Source organism: Falco naumanni, chromosome 7 (assembly GCF_017639655.2).
Source record: "Falco naumanni isolate bFalNau1 chromosome 7, bFalNau1.pat, whole genome shotgun sequence".
Classification (NCBI taxonomy): domain Eukaryota; kingdom Metazoa; phylum Chordata; class Aves; order Falconiformes; family Falconidae; genus Falco; species Falco naumanni.
This window is the reverse complement of record NC_054060.1, coordinates 65055565-65069219: the sequence shown is the minus strand read 5'-3', so window position 1 is coordinate 65069219 and position 13655 is coordinate 65055565. Positions and strand designations below refer to the sequence as shown.

Here is a 13655-nt window from a genome sequence, read left to right as displayed (position 1 = left end):
GGCTGGCATTTGTGAGCTTATTCCCAGTTCTGTCACACTTTTTTTATGAGCTTGGGCAGCTTGCTTTCCCTGTGGGTAAACTGAGGCACTGAATAAGTAAAGCCAACACTTGGCAAGGGTTGGTGTTGATACTGTAACTTGAAGGGGCTGTAGATTACAATAACAAGACCCAGCAAGTTAAAAACCTTATAAATTTGTGTTCTTCCAAAGCACAAAAGAGCTTTATAATTCTCTTTGCAGGTCAGTGAGTTTCTGCAGAAATCTGCCTCCCCTTTCTCCTAGTGGCCTACAGTGGATTTTGGAGCAGTCTGTGCTGCTGACCTGATGGTTCTTCACTCATGCGAGCTCCAGGGACAGTCTTGTAGAAATTCAGGAACATCTCAGAAAAGAGCTGAGCTGCCAGGCTAGGTACGTGGAGCCAGGGGAGTTGGGGACCATCGCAGGAAACCCTCAGACCATGGAAACATTTGCCGTGCTCAATCTTTTGATGCATCCTGGGGCTTCCTCATGCTTGGAGGCTCACAAAACACTTGAACAAGAAGGGAGGTTTGTTTGTTTGTTTTTCCTTGTACTTTAAATCCTCTCTGGACTCCACTTGTGCTGTCTGCATCTCAGTGCCATGGCAGCAGGAGGAACTCTTCTGACAGCTGTGTAGCTGCAAGGGAGAAGCTACTTTGCACACAGGGAAGAACACCACGTCTCCTGAGCCCTTGCTCTTTTAAATCATGTGAATGGTGGTTCAGATGTTTCTTACCCCTGAGCTCTCCCTGCCTCCCACCTCAAGTCCCTCCCTACAGCTCCCTCCTCCTGCGTTGGAAGGTCTGCGCTGTCACAGGAAAAAAAACTGCTGGGTTTATTAAGGGAGAGGACGTTTACCAGTGCCAGAAAGCAGCAAAAGGATGGAGGTCAGAGGAGCAGGGAAGGTGGGCAAACTGCTCCTGAATGTGCCCTACCCTCCCCAGAAGGAGTTATTTATTGTTGGGGAGCAGGGACGGGATTAGCTCTCTTAGGTTCTTGGACTCTGCTGAGTGTCAGAAGCATGGGGTTTGGGTGCCAACAGGTGGGTAGGGCTATGGCCAGTCCATTGTCCCTTCCATCAGCTGGGGCACCTGTATGTGCCACAGAAGGAGAAGACATGTCATGCTTAGCACTCTCGCTGCTGCTATATCTGCTCTGTTCTGACACTTGTGCTTTGTCTGAGTACTCAGCATGCAGACACCATCTGCAGCACAGAGGGAAGGTGCAGGGGGGAAGACTTTGGACAAGAGCCACCACTTCCCCTTGCCATTATGGCTTCACTGCTATTGTCTGAGGTACCCTTGCCATCAGGAACAATGGCTGAACCTGCATTTTGTTGTTGCCCCGGGTATGGTGCCTGCATGGACCTGAGGAAACATGTCCTACATCCCAACTAAGCTTTAGGAGCTGATCATTCTTAATGACATCTTGCTTTTGTGGTGCTTTTCTTCCTCCTCTATCAGCCAGCTCTAAATATATTCAAAATGTTGCTAGGCAAATACTCAGCCTCTGTTGCTGCTCTGACTGCACATACGTGCTTCAACTCTGCTCCTCGGTATCCTGTGGTCTAGGGAGGACTCTTTGCTCTCCTTTCCAGTGCCCTGGCAGCACAGCACTGCCCACCTGTTCCGCTCCCCCTTCTTGTTAGCAGGGTCAGGCTGAACTGTCCAGCCAGGCTCTGGTGAAGCTCCACGTCTGTGTGGTTGTGACAACTGGCTGAAATGTTGGAGCAGCTTGTGCAGATGCACATAGGGTGACATTTCATGCTCTTTGCTGGTGCGCTCGATCAGCTGCAAGGTAGCTAAAGGCTGCTGTTTGCGTTGGCGCTACTGGGCTTGTGTTCACCAGCCTGCTCAAATTAACCTCCTATTTCCTGCTGCCCTTTCAAGACTCCTTGCAGCTTCAGCAGTTATCATCACACTGATTTATCATCGGTCCCCAGTGTGAATGTTTCCTTTGCAACCACACAGCTAAGATGCTGTTTTTAGTGGGAGCGTGTCGTGGACCAGAAGATGGTGGCCAACAGCAGGAAGCACTGAAGCTCTGTGAGCTGGCAGGTTGCATGTTCTGACCCCCCCGGCCGTGAGATGGCCCTGCAGCTGTTGACTTCTTTATTATTGAATGCTTTCTATTTATCCTTTGTTCTCTAGGAATACAGATGTGTGGAGATCATATGCTTTTGAGGCTTGTCCAGGTTATCATGAAAGCTAAAATGCTGTACTTTTAACAGGAACCATGATTTAACAGAAGCCATTTGCATCTTTCCAGCACTTGGGACCTTTGTCATTAAGTCTGTTCTAGCAATGGCATTCAAAACACAGTATACATAGAACATGAGTTGTTTACTGGCTTGGTAGACAGCGATCTGTAAGTATTTGTGGGGCTCCTTAGTCCCATCAGACAGTTCAATTTCTTTGTGAGTGTGTTGGAAGTTTCAAGAGCCCAGCTTTATGACTGGGTTCTCCAGCTTCCTCCAGTGTATATAGAGCTTTTCCTATACAGCATCTTGCCTGGTCTGCCCGGGAGTGCGAGGTGTCAAAAGCCTGAGAAAACAGGTAATTTATTCTGACACTTGCAGAGACGTCTCTGGTGGCTTCCTGCTGTCACGGCAGTCAGTGCTGTCACTGGCTTTTTAGGAGAAAGGCCCCTGGGAGACAAGCTGGGGCTGGGGCTGAGGATGTAGCATTGTGCCTCTGAATTTGTCTCTTCCCAGGGATTATTTTCAGTACTCTGATGGGAAGAGCCTCCTTTCTGCCTGCACTGAGTCGATGTGCTCCTGGTTGGGTGAGAGGCTGCTGTCTTCCCTCCGAATTACAAGAAATAAGTCTGATGTATAGAACCAGAACTTGTAATAAGATCAGTGCAATTGTTGTTTCAGAGCAGATTGTGATGGTATCAGTAGTATTTGTGCTTTTGTGTTTCTCGCATCGTCCCGAAAACCTTCGCTTGCGCGACTGCTCTGGCTTTCCTGGCTTCTGTTTGTGCTGCTTGAGACCTCGCTGGCTCCTTCTCGCTTTGTTTCCTCCACGCTGCCCGAGTCCCAGGGCCAAATTAACAGCAGCGCTTCCCTTTGTCTGAACAGTAAAGAGAAGCTGGGTGTTCTGAACATGTCTTCTGCTCTGTTGTTAATAACTTTGCCCGGTGCAGCTGGGTTAATTAGCTTTATATTAAACATGTTATCTTGCAGTGTCTAAACTGCATCTGTGTGTGGAGATAGCAGGGGCTGCCGGGCACCCTGAATCTCAGTGGAAGCGGCCGAGAGCGAGAGGCTGCTGTAGCATCGCTGAGGACCCCCACAGCAAAGTGACGCTCGGAGGGAGCCGTGCCGAACCCAACGGTGAGCGAAGGTAGCCGGGTCGCGGTGGTCCCTCGCCGGCACCGCTCCGCCGCGCTGCTCGGCTTGGAAAACCAGGGCGCTGGGGAGATGTCAGCCGTGAAGGAGCTGAACTTTCTGCCTGCCCTGGCGGTGGCTGGGCATTTGTTTCTGAATTTTCCTGCCTTCCCCCGAGTGGGAAACCTAAATCCTGACCGGCGGGGCGGCGGGGAAGGCCGGGCGAGGGGCGCCGGGCTGGCGGCGGGCGGAGCGCGGGTGCCCGGCGCGGCGGGGGGCGCGGGGGCGGCCCCCCCAGGTGAGCGGGGGGCAGCGGCGGAGCGAGGGGCGGGCGGCTGCCGCTCGGCGGCCCCTCCGCCAGCGGTGCCAGCGCCCGGCCGCGGGCGGCGAGGGGCAGGTCCCCCGGCCCCGCCATGGCGAGCGGGATGGGGCTGTCTGGCAGGCAGCGGGCGCTGATCCGGGAGAGCTGGCGGCGGCTGAGCGGCAGCCCGGTGCAGCACGGCCTCGTCCTCTTCACCAGGTGAGCGGGGCGGCGGCGGCGGACGGGCTCGGCCCCCGCTCCCCGGGGCTCCTGGGGCTGGCGGCCCGCGGGGGGCTGGATCCCCCCTCCCCCGCGGGGAAGGTGCCCGCTCCGGGCGGCTCCCCCCCTCCCCCCCCCCGCCGGCGAGAACTTTGTTACGGGGAGATGGAGGGAGGCGGCGGGCGGTTCCGTGCGCTTCTGCCCGCCGCTCCCCCCGCCCTGTCACCGGGGCTTGTGCTGCTGGGGGGCGCCCGGTGCCGGGGAGCGTGTGGAGGGGCGCTCCTGCTGTCCCCCGGCCGGCAGCCCCCTGGCCCCGGTGGGGGGAGACGCCGTGCCAGGAGAACGGCTGACACCTGCCTCCCCTGGGTACATCAATGTCTCCATTATGGGAAAAGAAAAAAAAGGCGGGGGGGGAATAATCTATGAAAAGTCGTTTAAAAAGGATGACTGGGGAGTTGATGACCAGCTTCTGGAGCGGGGCGTAGCAGGTGGGAGCCAAACCTTGCAGAGCAGGGCTGAGAGCAGCGACAGCATCGTTGTTCGGGACTTTTAGTGGAGGGGAGAGAGATGCGGTAGTTTAGCGTGCAGTATGGGGAGAAGAGAGGCTGGCTTGCCTGAACTCCCTGTGGCATCCATGGACAGCATGAGCCTCTTAGATCTGCCTGTGTGGCTGCTACTGAGACCCTGGCATACACCGGCAGGGAGGCTAAGGGAGCTGGTGATGATGTGGGAGAGTGGGGTGTTAGCTGAGTTTGTACATGCCCACCTTGTTCAAATAGGAAAGCCAGCTGCTGGAGCTTGCAGGCCTTCCCTGGATTTGGGAGCTTTGAGACTCAAGGGGATCATGTCGTCATGAGATGACAACCAAGACTTTGAGGCCAGGCTGGGAGGAACTGCAGTGAGCTGGGACTGGTCCTCGGGTGCCATAAACGTATGTCTGAGAGCTGGGGCTGTGGGCTGGGGAAACAGAGATTGCCCCAAACTGAGACTCTTCAGAACTTCAGGGTCCTTTACAGGTGGAGAGGGAGGCAGAGGCAGGGCTGCAGGTGTGCTGCTGATGGGGTTGTTCCTGGGGAGAGCAGGACTCTAAATAAAGCTGAGGAATTGAGAAGATGGGGGTTTCTCTTTTGCTGTTGCAGGCTGTTTGACTTGGACCCTGACCTGTTGCCCCTTTTCCAGTACAACTGCAAGCAGTTTGCCAGCCCTCAGGAGTGCCTCTCTGCCCCCGAGTTCTTGGATCACATCAAGAAGGTTAGAGAGGGGCTGGAGTGCAGCCTCTGTGGAGGAGGTAGCCCTTAGGTGATGGCTTGGGGCTGTGGTCTATCTGACTGGGGGATGCATGGGAAATCTCCTGAGATGGTGACTGCAGGGGGTTAGTCATGCTAGCAGAAGGTACTGTTACCAGGATAAAGTGCCCTACCACAGTGGGGAGGGGATGAGGGTGTACGCTGTGGTGGATAAGAAGCACCACGCTGATTTCCACGCTGATTTCCACGCCGCCTTCTGAGTGTGGATTGCCTTTTGTGAAAGTTGGAAGCCCCGTTCTTCTACGGCTGAAGTGCCTCAATGAGCTCACTTCTGGCCAGACAAGGACTGAAGCCCTCTGCTTGGCCACATCCTGACCAGGAGGTGGCACAGAGCTGGGCAGTGGGTCAGGCTGCTCCCACAGACCCACTCCCGTGGAGATGCTGCTGTTGCAGCTGCAGAGCCAGAAGTCCCACAGTATCTCTTGCATAGCCTCTGGGGGAATGCTGTGATACGCATTCACCTCCCCCCAAAACAGGGAGAGGAGCAATGCTGCTGTTATCTGGAGGAGCCCAAGCACGGGCAGAATTATACCTGGTGCAGCAGAGACCATTTGCGGAGCCCTGATGAGTAGATACACGGGGATAGAGCACAGCCATGGCTGGAAGATGACTTCATAAACTGTCTGGCTCCATCTTTAAACCAGTTTGGTGCCTCGTTTGCCTGTGTTTACTCCCTGTAAGAGGCTGTTTCAGGACTGCGCTCCTCTAATAGCTGCAAGCTTTTTGTTATTTTCCAGCCTCTGTTTATTGGCAAAGTTAAGTCCATTTTTACTTCTGCTATTATTGCCTTGAGCTGAAATAGCTCTTTGCTCTTGTTGGAGATAATTTGCCTGTTGAAATTAGAGAGCACAATTCTATCACCTCTTGGCTTTGTCAAGCTAACTATGCCCTGGCTTTAATCTCTCCTTCTAATTTGGTGTGTCTGTTCCCTTCATCCCTCATTAACCCTTCTCTGTCTGGTTACCATACTCTTCATGGTCCTGGGAGACCATGGTGGTATATGCTTTACCAGACCAGGTCTCACGGCTGTACCATCTACCCCATCTCCTCAAAATACCTTGGCTGATCTTAGGATTGGAGTTGCCTTATTCACAATTACACCATTTTGGCAACTTCCAGTTGGAAACTCTAGTCCTGACAGCTTCCAGGGCTCCCCTGCAGTTGTTCTGGGGTCCCAAGATGACTAATGACTGCATCAGCATTATGTCTTAATTTGTAACTGATCTGCTCTAGGGCTGTTTACCCCCTCTGGGACAGGGACCTCAACAATGCTGCTTGCTGTGACACCTCTGGCAGCGTCTTATGGAAGGATGTGGTATGTGCTGCTGCCAGCATGCCTCACTGATGTGACGCACTGATCACAGCAGAGCAAAGGAAAGCTCAGGGGGCATCTGCTGGGCTGGGAGGTGGTCGAACTGAGAAGGGGGAAGCAGAAGGGTCAGACTCTGTTTCTCTGGGAGGGCAGCAGCACCTTGCTGTTCATGCTGTTCTGCCTCTGTGCTCCTGCAGGTGATGCTGGTGATCGATGCTGCTGTGAACCACCTGGAGAACTTGTCCTGCCTGGAAGAGTATCTCTGCAACCTTGGCAAGAAGCACCAGGCAGTTGGTGTGAAGGTCGAATCTTTCTCGGTGAGACATCCTCTCTTGTCCCGCTGTGGCTGCCCTTGGCTGTCCCTATCCCTGTGCACCCACTTGCTGGGTTCAGCTGGCTGGAGAGAAAGCTGATGGCTCAGGGCATCCCCCGAGCGACTGATACCAGTGTAGTGATGTTGGCTTGATCAGGGAAAACCCTTGAGCTCCCCTTGCTTTATGCCCTCCCCCAGTAAGCCCAGGGAGAAAGGATAGAGGGGAGCACGGCTTTTCCCCTGTTCAAGGAGGACCACAGTTTGGGGCACTGCAGTCTCTCCTGTGACACAGGGATGCAGGCTCAGCCTTTGCCCTGGGCCCTGGATCTCTGCATCAAATGCTCTGGGCAGACCACACTGCATCTGGGAAAGGGAGCACCCACCTCTCTCTGTGTCTGCACGGAGGTGGGGTTGCTGCATTTCAGCCCCTGCTTCCTTGATGGCACTAAGACAGGAGTGTCCTCTGTATTACACCCTTGCTTACTCCTCTCCTGCCATCAAGCATGAACAGAAATGCTGAATAAAGCAGTGGGCAATGGCAGGTTGAAGGAAAGGTTTCTAACCAGTGCATGGCTCCCTTGCTAGCTTTGGTCCTCTTCAGAGGGAGCAGGGTCCCCTTTGCTTGGGGTACTGATCCCCAGCAGCCCTGTGCTCAGTGTGTGAGTGCTCTTGGATGGGGCTGTTTGCAGCCCTGTGAGGTGCAGCGCCTTGTGGAGAAGCCTGCGAGGTAGGCCTTGAGCATCCAGCCTGGGGTCTGACCCACTGGCTTGGCATCAGGGCATTGCTCGGCTTTGTTGATCTGCTGCTATGCCAGTGGACAGGGCTGGCCACCTGCATCTAGGAGCCACGGAGGATGGATGTGTATCTCTCCCCTGGCGTTACATGCGCTGTGTCAGCCCTTGCTCCCTGCCTGTACTCCCTGCTCACCCAGAGTGTGGGGTGTGGGGTCAGGGCCAGCGTAGGGCAGGGGAAGAGGATGACATGGGCTGGCTCTAGGCCCTCTCTGGGCAGCCAGGGATGAGGTGGCCTGGCCCTGTTGGTGGAAGAGGAACAGCTGCCCTGAAATGGGAGAAGTCCAAAAAGGTGGTGAAGTGAGAGAAGGGGCTATGTGTCGTCCCCCAGTGCTGAGCTTGACTGCCTCCCTGTTTGGTTTGCAGACTGTTGGCGAGTCCTTGATGTACATGCTGGAGAAATGCCTTGGCACTGCCTTCAGCCCAGATGTGCGGGAGGCTTGGAGCAAACTCTATGGTGCTGTGGTGAAAGCCATGCAGCGTGGCTGGGGACCCTCCCAGAAAGGGGACTAGATCCTGCCAGCCATCCCCATCCCTGACCACGCAGTGGTCCTGGGCAAGGGGAGCACTCACACCACGCTCTCTGCCTCTCTCCACCTCTGTCTTTCTCTGTGCACCAGCCTATCGCTGTCTTCTCCAGTCACGTGTGCTTCGGGGCTCTCCCAGTGATTCCGCCTTGCTTCGACACGACCACATCTCTGCCTTTGCTAAGGGCTGGCAGGGTATGTCTGCAGCGAAGCCTGGGAGTGCTGCAGCACAGGTATGTTGCCTGCCCCAAGTTCCTTCGGGCGAGCTGGAGCACCAACACCCACGTACCTGCTCTGGTTTTTAGCTGGCTTGTCTTCCCTCCTCTTGCTACCAACCCTAGTTAGATGACAGCTAGTGTCGGACTTATTTACCCAAGATTCTATTTGCTGCACTCAAGACCTGGCTGGTCTGGCACTGCTCGCTCCTCCTGCACTGCTGTGCCCAGTTCAGCTCTGGCAATGGTGGATGTGGCTCCCTCCAAGGGCAGAGGCAGCAGAGGTGGGAGCTGGCCGTGCTGTGCCGCTGTCCTCCCCAACCCTCGCAGGGAGCTTTTCCCCCTCTCCCTTCGCCAACACATCACTACCAGATGGTTAATCCTGGTGCTCTCTTCTGCCTTGCCTCTCCCCTGAATGGGACCCATGCCTTTTCCTCATGTCAGGTTGGCCACAACTCGGTGTGTTTCCTAGGGATGCTTCAAGCAGTGAGGTCACGTTAACCCCAATGTGAGGCTGCTTTTAGCGGGTCTGGGCTGCCAGCTGAAAGGCTTTGTCTTGGTTTGGCTGGTTGGTTTAACCTCGGAGCCAGCTGAAAGGCAGCAGCAGTGGTGGCTCTTTACTGCTTTGTGTTAAGGAGAATGAAGTAAATACAAGGAAAAGAGGTCTTAAAATAAAAATGAAGGTTGCAACCATGTCATGGCAACAGCTTCCAGAAATTGTTCTGGCTCTTGGCCAGAGGAAGGATAGCTGGAATTTCTCTGCTGATGCTGTCAGGACCTGGAGTGCTTCCCAGCTGCGCGCAGTGCCCATCTGCAGAGCTCCTCACCCCTTAGTAATCCCTCCCCGCCATACTTGAGGCACAGCTGCTATGGAGCAGAGCGAGGCAACCAGTTAGGTGCGTGCAGCAGTGCTGTGTCAGGACAGGAGTGAGAAGACAGCATCTGCTGGAAGAAATCCTAGGAAATGGCTGAGAGGCAGCATCTGAGGGCTCTGGGGGGAGCTGAACTTGAGCACTTTGGAGAAGAGTTCATCTTCATGGGGAAGTCACTGTAGGACAGGCAGAACCATGTTTCCAGCTATCACTAGCCCCAGGGCAAGGACATGGAGCAAGTATTCAGTTACAGACAGCACCCTTTTTTTGCTGCTCCTTCAGGGCAGGTGAAGCCTGGTGTTGAGGGCTGAGATGATGCTGTTCTAGAAGCACGTTCCTCCTATACTTAGATGTCCTCCACTCTGGGGCAGGAGAGGGCTGCTTGCTCCTCGCAGCTGCAGCTGAGGTCTCCCAGCCCCACGTTGTAGAGAGGACGGTGGAGTGCCATCTGAGCTGGGGCTCTGCTTCCCTGCCACCAGGCCTGGTGGTGGCCGTGGGCTTCCAGCAAGCGAGGAGCCCTCCAGCTGTGCTTGGGAGGGGAGCTGAGGGGTGTTGTGGAACAGGCAGTGAACAGCCCGAGGTAGGATGCTCGCTGTCCTCCTTGTGGTACCAGGCTCTGCTCCTGCAGTCCTACCACGTGGTGGTGTGTGTCCTGGCCCGTGGCTCACTCCATCGGCTGGGTCAGGTGACCAGGCAGCGAGGGATGGAGGAGCCAGGGGGAGATGCTAGCTGTGACAGCACAGTGTTGGGCAGGAGGGTTTGGGAATGGTGACGTCCTCTTTGCAACCCTGTTCTGGGGCATCAGCCTTCGGCATCGTGCGGGGACCTGCTGGCTCTGTGTGACAAGTAGGCAGCTGTGTGATGGATGGGATGTGGGTGTTACTGCCCCAAACCATCCCCGCTCCCTCTAGCTTTCCCAGCTCCTTGACCTCTCTTCTGTACCACGTTTTGTGTAACTCCCAAGAGAACTGAACTCCTCTGTGTGCCTCTTATACCCAGCTGTACTGTTTAATAAACAACAACAGTGAGTCTCAGCCCTTTTTGCTGCATTATGTTTATTTTAATATAAAAGGCCCAAGCAAGACCCCCCTGCCTCCAAAAAAAAAAAAGACGGAGAAGGGTATTTACTGGTTTCTTGTTGGCTCTAGCTTTGGAGATACTGGTTACTGGGAGCGCTTGTAATAGTCCAGCTTGACTGATGTGAGAAGGCATCCAGCACCAAATATCTTTTGGGAGCTTTTGTACACAGTAATTGAATGGGTAAGCGGCGGAGGGGCTAGCAAAGGTGTCCTGCTGCTGATTGCTCATTGCCCTTCAAATTTAATGATCTCTAATGGAATTAGAGTTTTAAGCAATCAGCCTAAAATCCCTTTTCTTTTGTTCAGCTGCTGCTTTTGTTCTTTGAGATAGCATCGGCTCACCCACCACCGCTCACCCGCTGCTGGCTGCCTGCGGCAGCAGGGCACAGCCTGGCAGTGAAGTGCTGCCAGCTCCATGCAGCATCCACCCTGCCAGCCACGCTGCTGAGCCACCCCCGCAGCCCTGCCCCAGGGAGCAGCCCCTGGGGATGCAGGGGGTCCTGGCTGCCCCTTCCCAGGGCGTGTTCTACCTTCAAAATGGTACGTTTCCAGCTCTGGCAGAACTGGGGACTTGGCACTGAAGAAGGATAGTCCCTAGGGCAGGGAAGCCAGCTCAGGGTCTGTAATAGCATCTCCTAAGGGCTGGAAATTCCAGCCCTGTCACAGGTGAGCATCCTGGGAAAGCTGCACTGCTCTGCCTTGGGTGATGTTTTGAAGGCAAAGAAACCCTCCTTGCGGTTTGTTACTAAAATAATTTTTCCAGCTCTTCCCGGCCTGGAACAGAGCTGCTAGCCTCAGGCCTGGGGGTGGAAGCCCAACCCCAGTGCTGCAGGGAAGGGCCAGCATGGAGGTTTGCCACGGCACTCCCAGACCACCCCTTTGGCTTGGCCGCTGCCCGGCAGGGATGCTCCCGGCACTGCCCGCCACCAGCCGGCACAGTGGGAGACACCGAGCAATTGCTCAGCCCCGGCTGAGAGGGACTTCTCTACGCACTGGCTGTAATCAGGTGAGTGGGTTTCTGAGGGGCAGCGTGGTGGGGGCACGGGGTGATGGGGCTTGCAAAGCCTCGTCAGGCTGCCATGAGCTTCCCTGGCGTGAGGGCCAGGGGAACTGCCAGCTGGGGGGCAATTACAGCCCTCACTCACAGCCAGGGCTTCTGCCGCAGCTCCCCTGCACCAGCGAGGCCCCGCATTGAGCCCCGTTTACCGTTAATTACAAACCCTGAGGGGCCTCTCTGAGTGTGTGTGATGAGAGGAGTGGGTTTTTAAATTTTCCAGGTTTTTACCCAAAGAGAAGCCCTCCCTGTGCCCCTTGCTGGAGGCCAGGCAGGGCTGACCCCAGGGGAGCCATGGAGGAGATGGCAGGAGGGACCTGCTGAAACCAGAGGCAAATCATTCAAGTAGGAATGCAGGTGTAAAGAATGTGTTTTGGGAGGGAGGAGGGGAGAGGGAAAGAGTGCTGTCTGCTCAAAACCTAGAGAAGGGCTTCCAAAATGGTGTTCACCCCCTTCCCCGGGACTCACTGGTGAGCAGTTCAGCTTTGTAAATCTGCTCCATCCCAAGATGGGATGGGTACCCCCCCCACTGCCCCTGCTCTTTGCTGTGGTCCCAGAAAAGCTCCAGGTTCCCCTCCTGCTCCCTCTGGGCAATGCGTGCCCCTTTGGTGGTGTCCTGAGCCAGCCCTGCCCGTGGGGTGGGAGCCGGCGGAGGACAGGTAGGGGAGGCACATGCCTGTCCTGGGGCTGCACCCCATTCCCAGTGTTGGGGTGGTGCCAAAGGCTGTGCCGGCCTTTCCGAGGGGACTCAGGGGGGTGCTCTCCCATGCCTTTGCTGCTTCAGTCCACTCACTGGGCTTTGCTTTTGTGGGGACCGTGGTGGGCAGCAAGGTGCCTGCAAGTGGGGAGGTGTCCAAGTGGGCTCCTCACCTCTGAAGTCTCTGCAAGATATCCACAGTACGGGTCAAAAGCAGCCTGCAGCTGGGGAAAGGGGCTGGGGTACTTTTGCAGGCTCCAGCAGTGAGGGTCCCCCCTCTCCTGGCACAAGGCAGGATGCACGGGGTGATGACACCAGACAGCAGCTGGGTGAAGTCATTTTATTCAAGGCACGGTCATAGCAATAAATCACGAGAAGGTACAGACCTCTGGCACATTCCTACAGCGGGGCAGCCGAGGGCAATCAGACCAGCAGCCTGAGCTCCCAAGGACACAGTGCCGCTCGCAGGCACTTGCTTCCCACCTGGAGAGAGGCCATCAGCATCCCCCTGTCCCACCCAGACAGAGCTGCCCCCGGAGCAGGCAGTGAGGGCAGCGGCTGAACCGTGGGCAGCCCCAGGGGCACCTGGGCAGGGAGCCGTGAGCCCCGCAGGGTGCTTTTTGGGGTTGGGAGGGAGCAGCTGAGCTCAAGGCTCTGCCGAGGCAACCGCTCCATGGCTAGTGTGCCCCAACATGCAGGAACGGAGACCCACCAGCCCCATGGGATGTCCCAGGATCCACCTGAGTCCAGAGACGCACAGCTCGCTGCTGGGCTGCCTTGTAAGCCCCCTGCCCAATACTGGCACACCATGCCCCCCCCCCCCCCCCCCCCCCCCCAGTGGCACCAGTAATCTGAGCAGTGCCATGGCCGAGCACCTGCCTTTGCACAGTGGCACTCCCCATGCTCACAGCCCTGGTGCCAGCAGAGCTGCATCGTCATCCCTGCCCTCCCTGCACGGCCCCGGGATGGTGACTAGAATTGCTCTACAGCCAGCAGGAAAATCAGGAGCAGGAAAATCAGCTGTGAGGCTGAGTGAGGGGCCAGCGTGCCCAGGGAGGCCGGCCTGGTGGGAGGGGAGCTGAGCAGGGCGAGGATCTGCCGTCATCCCCAGGGGCCTCCATGGATGTTGCAGATGAGCTGGAAAACCCCAGGGATGCTGCCCAGGCAGGAGCTGGCGCATTTATACTGACCACAGCAGGACCCACGCTGGAGAGGTGATGTGGCTGCTGGGGGAGCATCCCATGGCTGCGGCTGGTGGGCAAGGGCAGGATGCGGTGGACCAGGACCCGGAGGCTGGGATCCTGCCAGCCTCCCCCATTTCTGTAGCAACAGGATGAAGACATGCGGGGTCCCACGACCAGCCCCAGGGAGAGTGCGAGCACAAGGGGGATGCTGCCAGGGGGTGCGAGATGACGAGGAGCTGCTCTCACAGCTATTAAACACACTCATCCCTTGACCTTCTGCTCCTCCCTGAGGATCCAAGGGTGCAGGCATGGTGCAGCAGGGACAGAGGGATGGGGGGGGAGGGAGGGGAAGAGCCGGGCTCGAGGGAGGAATGGGGTGGGAGGGCAGGGAAGAGCTGGGCTTGCATTTTGATGGCTGCTGTGGGAGCAGCCCCG

The 13655-nt window shown here is 56.3% G+C and overlaps 2 protein-coding genes across 11 annotated transcripts in view; both read left to right on the top strand.

Annotated features, from left to right (window-relative positions):
- POMT2 (protein O-mannosyltransferase 2) overlaps positions 1-5122 on the top strand; it is a 38856-nt gene extending 33734 nt beyond the window's left edge. For 7 of the 9 annotated variants that reach the window (XR_005828842.1, XR_005828838.1, XR_005828841.1 and 4 more), the window contains one exon: positions 241-3199. The gene's annotated coding sequence lies outside the window, so the exon portion shown is untranslated. The other 2 variants (XR_005828837.1, XR_005828834.1) reach the window with 2 other exon arrangements.
- Positions 3642-10240, top strand: NGB (neuroglobin). Of its 2 annotated transcripts, XR_005828846.1 has the most exons (5): positions 3642-3869; positions 5009-5120; positions 6686-6805; positions 7959-8352; positions 9489-10240. XR_005828846.1 is itself a non-coding variant. In XM_040600435.1 (4 exons), the coding sequence occupies exons 1-4, from the start codon at positions 3763-3765 to the stop codon at positions 8103-8105; spliced, it is 486 nt and encodes a 161-aa protein (XP_040456369.1). In that variant the 5' UTR covers positions 3642-3762; the 3' UTR covers positions 8106-10240. The 2 variants fall into 2 exon arrangements, 1 of the variants encoding a protein (XP_040456369.1); XM_040600435.1 differs by having other exon boundaries at positions 7959-10240.
- Positions 10241-13655: the final 3415 nt, after the last annotated feature.